Raw genomic sequence first — 6,820 nt, 5'->3', positions numbered from 1 at the left:
AGAGGTGCTGATTGTCCCCACAGTCCCCAGACCCCAACCCAATCCAACACTTCTGGGTAGAGGTGAAGAATAAGCCGTGTACAGACCCAAGTGACCAGTGGGCACCAACATGGGGAATGTGGAGAAGAGACCTGGGATCAGATGTCGGCGGAGACATGATTGAATCTGATCGGGAGCAGAAGGATTCAGACAGCGGTGAAAGCCAAAGGTGGAATTACACAATACTAAAAACTACAATTTAGATCTTTAGGAGTAAAACAGTAACAATGAAGTGACATGACGAGAGTCTGCATCACTAATCATACGCTAAATAGCGGGAAGTCACATTTATGTATGAGATAGAAACGATGATTGTCTATAAAATGATGGAAGTCTCATGATGGAAGCAGTAGAGGATGATGAGATCTGGAGCCTGAAAGTCAGAAGCTCAGAACATTGTCACCCTTTTGCTTGTCAGTGGAAGCCCAGCTGCAGTGTAAAGCATGGGGGAAAGAGTTTGTGCCTCTAGTGAGAGAATATATTTATTTCAGATTACTATTCACAATGCAGCTGAGCTGGACAGTTATTCTGCTCATCATTTCTTATTGAAAGTGGTTTCAGAATTGTAAACTAGGGACCAAAGTGGAGGGGGTAAATGAAAAAAACATGGCCGCTTTCTTCCAAACCCAGCGCCACACCTGCCCACAGGTTGTATGTGGAATTGCAACCCAGAACCTTTCACTTTGCTGGAGATAAACTGCATTTCCAGACACAACCTATGGACAGGGGAGGCGCTGTTTCCTCAATTTTTTTTAAATGCTGTAGAGCACCTACAAATATACTATTTAATATTGTGCAAAGTGCAATGTATGATGCATTAATTCCGATTATTACTACTGTTTCTATAGAAACCCCTCCCCCAATTCTTCACCCCCTACATCTGCTCCTCTAATAATACTTCTGTATCCCCGGTAAACAAATAGTTTATTTATATCGATATTCCTCATTATCACCTCCATCTCCCGGAGCTGAAATCAGAAAACAAGAAAGATGTTTATGTGCTTTACTTACTGGCATCCATTATGGACATGGAAATATTTGTTACTTTTCATCCTACGGAAGGTTTCCTTAAAGGGGATGTCTGTAATGTGCAATATGTGGTCCATAAATATCATTCGTGCCTGGTATCCAGGTCATACGGGAGGCGCAGTGCACACAGTATCACATCTGATAGGTTTAGATACAACAAGTCAGCTGATGGTATCACACATGATCGCCTTAAAGGGAATGTGTCATCAAAAGTGACCTGATCTGCGTCTCTCTGATCGGACACGTGACCCATTAGACACAAATGATGATAGGAAACATAAACACTTAAAAATACTTTTTATTTTATAGTTTTAACATTAAAATATTGTACAATCAAAACAAAGTCTTTTACTCCAAACCCCGTCATTACATGGGACCGGACAGGCGACCACTCGGGGGATGAGCGAGATGGACCACGGTAGCTGAATCTGTGTCCAGAATATTAGCCCACCCTCCCTGCCTCCTCATAGAATTACAGGGGTCATTAAACATTAGAAAAACAAAAAAGCTCCGAACTTGTCTACGTGCTGAGTCTGGTACTGCAGCTAAGCTTCCTGCAAATGAATGGCGCTTTCCTGCAATACCTCTCTCAGCCTGTGAGCAGGTGTGGCGCTGTTTTGGGAAAAAAAAGACCCCTTTAGATGCCCGTCTTACCATCACAATTTTTTTCCACTTCGTCCCCGAAAAATACATTAATTTCTGAGCCAAGTTCCAACCGGAGGAAATATCCTTCATGACAGAGTATGTACCGTATGACTAGCCCATGTGGCCAGCTATGGACATAGCGTATGATTAGCCCATGTGGCCAGCTATGTACATACCGTATGATTAGCCCATGTGGCCAGCTATGTACATACCGTATGATTAGCCCATGTGGCCAGCTATGTACATACCGTATGATTAGCCCATGTGGCCAGCTATGGACCCTGTGCCAGGAACTGGGGCAAAGATCAGGATGCCCCCTCAGTTTTTTCCCTGGGGTATCGACAGGAAGGGGGAGCTTGGATAAAGTTGTAAACCAGGAGCGAATCCCCGGCTATGTTTCCAATGGACGTTCCTCTCCTCCAAATTGGCCAAAGAGCTCGCACTTAATAGACAAGCTCCTCTGAAAGGCGTGAAAAATATAAATCTATAGTTTTTTTTTATGCTCGATATTTTCTATAAATATATCTTAATGTCGCAATAAATATATTTGTGGTGATTGTATCTGTAATTTCATCCATGGGATATAGAGACATTTTCATAATTACCAAACCCCAAACTCCTGGTCTCCAATGTGAGATTATGCTTCCATTGGACTTCACCCAGAATTGCCGTCCGCTCTCCTGTTCTTCAGGACCCTGTTTAGTTTTTGGGGTCTGGTTCATTACTCTCTCTAACCAGGCACTTCAATAACTTAGATTTAGTAACATTTCTTAAAGAATGACCTTCTTTCTGTAAATCATTTTCTTTCCAGACTTCTCCAGTTAAGTTCAATTCTTTACCAGCGTTGGCATGATATGTGTGGCCTATTTGGGGACTCCACCTTCATTCCCTGCCCGGGGCTCCTCTCCTGCACCTTCCATCAACTTCAAGGCAGAAAAGTCCCTGACCTCCACTTGTGGACCCCCATTGTCTGCTATGTTTACCACATGCTTAGCTTCGCTCATGCCCATCTGTATGAGTCCACCACTGTCATTTTCGAAGTCACATGTAGACCCTCTACCTGTACCCTTACTGACTACAACTCTCTGGCTCTTTAGCTGACATGACTGCTCCACCATCATTGGCGCTTTCCGAGCTCTCAGTCTTTTCCTGGTTACCATCTTTAACATCTAATCCGTCTATTGACCTCTCCATGTACCTAGTAGAGGTCCGTATGTCTGTTCTTCCAGTAGGTCACCAATATTCTGCCACATCTGAAGAATGCAAACCCCTTACCAATATGTCTTCTGTAAGGCGACATCTCCACTAACTGTCCACCATAACCCAAAGACCAGGGCCCTCTCTGAAATGCATGTCCCCACCAGTCCCTCATTCTTCAGTATCTTCTTCTCCAGTACTGTCCCATTCTACTGAACTGGCCTTTGTGATCTGGGCAAGTGTGAAGCCTATTCAAACTTCTCCAGTGAAGGTTCTCCACCTGTTCTACAATTAATATGGGACCCCCTTTAGTAATTGGTCTACCTTTTCATCTATATGTTGTTAGTGTATGATGGTACAACACTCATGGTCCATGAAACCTTAACCATCGATATAAATCCTCTTTGGTTTTGGAGCTCATTAACCTTTCTTATACTGATTTCTCAATTCTTTATTAGCCATTGCATTCTCATTGTACTTCCTTATCAACTTAAGACCTATCTATCATGTATCGAGAGTGACCCTTGAGTCCTTCAGCATCTTCTGAAAACTTCCGACATTGGTACATACATCCACACATCTAAAGACTTCTAATAGTCTCACCATAGTTGTCCTACCACAGATTTACCAACTAATTCTAACAATTCGGAAAGCTTTTCCCAAGACTGTAGGACATTTATATTTCCATACTTCTGTGGTGGTATATTGGTAGGGATAAGGTAGCTGGCAATGGGTCTTGGGGGAATGTAAGTCCCTAAAAAAAATATGTAGATGGTCACCATTTCATTTTTTGTCTGGAAAAGCTTGGAAAGCATTGAAAACTTGAGGAACCTGTTAGTTGAAGCTAGACATTGGTGGTCCTGCAAAGAAAGAGAAACCTACCATAGATATGAAGGTAGGAGGTGGTGGACTGTCCATCTTTCTTACAGTTTTCGAGTATATTGAGGAGTGGGTGTGCTTTATGTGTAGATATTCTGAATGTTACACCTGTTTAGTCATTGTGCCTGGATTTTTGCACTATATAAAATGAGTATAAATATTAATAAACACCTGGCGATTTGGTGACTGTGCTCCTCGGAGAAGTCTATCTACAAACCATCATATTCTGAAACCAGTCGCGACCCGTAACTCTATACCATACATTGTGCACATTACATGGTGACATCTAAACCTGCTTTACTCTTATTGTGGACTCCTCGATGTTTTCATCCAATCCTCAGTGTGAAATGTAGATGGACGAAGAGTAAAAACTCAAGTAAAGAAGACCGGATCTGAAACCAGTGCTATAGATTTAATGACGACCCACCCAACTCTGCAGAGGAACGAACTCTACGGACTGGAGAAAAAGAAGATGCATCATGATGTCCTGGATATTCGCAGGTGTTATATCTCACCCTCTAAGGAGGTTCTTAAGATCTTCCTGCATTATATAAGTACTTGAAAATTCCAGTTCATCCAAACGTAGGTGTTAGGGTTATTTCCCGATTTCTTCAGAGGAATCATAATATGTTTTTGCCTCAGTCGGAAAACAAAAGTTGGTTTTGGTGGGTACAACCTCACCATTATGTGTCTAGCAGGCAAAGTCCTCAAATACACCATGGTGCGTGTAATGCCGATGATGGTTGGGGAGCATCGTGGTGGCGTAGGCTCCTTCTGGATGTCGTCCGTGGGTCTCGGTGGAGCTCTAGATAGAAATCAAGAAATTGTTTATCTAGTCCATTGTCTTAAAATGTTTAAAATCAACAATACATGAAATATATTTTCCTTTTGGCTTGATCACATCCCAACATTACATAGTGTGACTATCCTACTACATATCCTACTATATGCTGGTGTGAGGTGGAAAACAACCAATATGATCACTAGAGTAGAGTTGGCCGGAGATAGGATAAGTGGGTGCAGAGGAAGCAGCAACACCTGGGCTCAGGTGCCTCTGCGATTTCAAAAGGTCTCATCACTTGTGGTAAATGCTACAAATGTAGAGATCAGCTTTATGCAGTGCAAGAAAAACACGTTGCACAATGGCGATGTAAAATATTTCACATCATATGTGTAGGAAAGGCTAAGTGCAACATGAAGGGATAAGGGAAAGGGAACCAAACACTAGGGAAGGGGGGGAGTGGAGACCCCTAGACAGATCTAATGTCACCCTGTCTGCCCTATCGTCCCTATATAGGTTCCGCAACTATCGCCGAGCAGGATGCCTAATCCCTGCCTAACCCTGGCGATAAGCCCTGCACTAGGAAGGACAGGATACGCACTAGTCAATCCCCACTACTGCTAAAGACAACTGGGATAGACAAATGAAACAAGGGAACGCTTAGCTTGAGTAGACTCAAGAGAGAAACATCAACGTCCTCCAAACTCCAGAGAGGACGATAGCCGACTGCTACAGCTCCAAGCCTCAACAGGGAAATGCAAATATCACCCACAACTCCCAACAGGAAGTTGGGAGTTATAAACACCAAGATCCAGGTGTGACCATTAGAGATGGGGGAAGTGGACAATGGGTCCTAGTATCAGAATGACCAGTCAGAAGTCGCAGAGCAAACTGCTGAGACCTTCTGCAGACAGATGCAGTGCAATGGTCTGCAGCCTCTGACACATCCATGACAACGTGTTTCTGTGGACTCACCTCTTCGGACAGTGGCATTTACTTTTAGTGATCATGTCCAGCACTATGATCGCATGATCAGTAAAGAACATCTATTGCTGAGCTTCTTCTACACAAATACTGGGCAGTCATTCTTATGAGCCCCTGGAAATTAGCTCAACCAATCGATTGGCAAACCAGTGGATCTACGAACTGAACAATCAAACAATGGAACAACAAATCAACCAAATAACCCACAACCCACCTAGGATGGCAGCCAAGAAGATTATTGGCAAGGACTGAGGAGCCATATACTATTCTTGGCAAGGATTGAGGAGCCATATACTATTCTTGGCAAGGACTGAGGAGCCATATACTATTCTTGGCAAGGACTGAGGAGCCATATACTATTCTTGGCAAGGACTGAGGAGCCATATACTATTCTTGGCAAGGACTGAGGAGCCATATACTATTCTTGGCAAGGACTGAGGAGCCATATACTATTCTTGGCAAGGACTGAGGAGCCATATACTATTCTTGGCAAGGACTGAAGAGCCATAAACTAGAGGAGTAAGTGTTGCATACAGGACTGGCAGGAATTTGGAGAAGTAGCCGTTATCGATCTTCTACTTGTCCCAACTTCCCAAACATCCCCCCACCTGCAGCACTTCCAATATTTCCTATATGTCTGAGTGCCCCCCATTCTTTCCTGTGTAGCCACGGCTCCGTACCTGGTCATTCAGGTCATCCATGGCGAGCGTTGAAATGTTTTCTTTCGGCTTTCTGGTGGGGGAGGGTTTTCTCCGAAATAGTTTGTTCACTTTATCACGTATCAGCTACAGAGTAGAAGATACAAGTCACGCGTCATAGCAGATCCACGGGGGATGAGATGGAGTACCACCGACTACTGTAACTCACCTCGTAGACGTAATCGAAGATCTCCAGGATGGTCAGGATACTGGCTCCGATAAATAGACCCATCTGACCTCCGATGTCTCCTGAAGGACGAGATAAAAGGACATGTCCACGTGAGGATAAGACAGCCCGACGTGGCCTACATCACGGTACTACACACATTCATGTCTTATACATTATACCCGGTGCTCGTCATAGAGACGTCCTTCAAGAAGGGCAAGATATCAAAAAAGCAAAACTAAAGGGCTAAATCATCTGCCGATCCATTCTCTTACCAAGTAAACTGGCCAGGTCGTACGCTTTCTTCTGTTTTATTGTCCCATAGTTCAGGGCTTCAAAGAAAATGTCGAGGATGAGGAAATTGTCCCTGCGGAGTAAAATATGGATGACTTAAAGGGAAAG

At 43.6% G+C, this 6,820-nt stretch overlaps 1 protein-coding gene across 1 annotated transcript in view; it reads right to left on the bottom strand.

Moving 5' to 3' along the window:
• Nucleotides 1–1,348: 1,348 nt before the first annotated feature.
• The window catches only part of ASIC4 (acid sensing ion channel subunit family member 4), a 313,687-nt gene continuing 308,215 nt past the window's right edge, over nucleotides 1,349–6,820 (bottom strand). The window contains exons 7-10 of the mRNA XM_077273150.1: nucleotides 6,694–6,785; nucleotides 6,422–6,501; nucleotides 6,235–6,339; nucleotides 1,349–4,594 (exon numbers count right to left, since the gene is read on the bottom strand). Of these exons, the coding sequence (XP_077129265.1) occupies nucleotides 4,481–4,594; nucleotides 6,235–6,339; nucleotides 6,422–6,501; nucleotides 6,694–6,785 (391 nt within the window). The 3' untranslated portion in view covers nucleotides 1,349–4,480. The remainder of the gene's footprint in view (nucleotides 4,595–6,234; nucleotides 6,340–6,421; nucleotides 6,502–6,693; nucleotides 6,786–6,820) is intronic.

The sequence above is a fragment of the Ranitomeya variabilis genome, chromosome 7 (assembly GCF_051348905.1).
Source record: "Ranitomeya variabilis isolate aRanVar5 chromosome 7, aRanVar5.hap1, whole genome shotgun sequence".
In the NCBI taxonomy this organism is placed as follows: Eukaryota; Metazoa; Chordata; class Amphibia; order Anura; family Dendrobatidae; genus Ranitomeya; species Ranitomeya variabilis.
The sequence above is the reverse complement of the archived record's forward strand: the minus strand, read 5'-3'. Positions and strand labels throughout refer to the sequence as shown.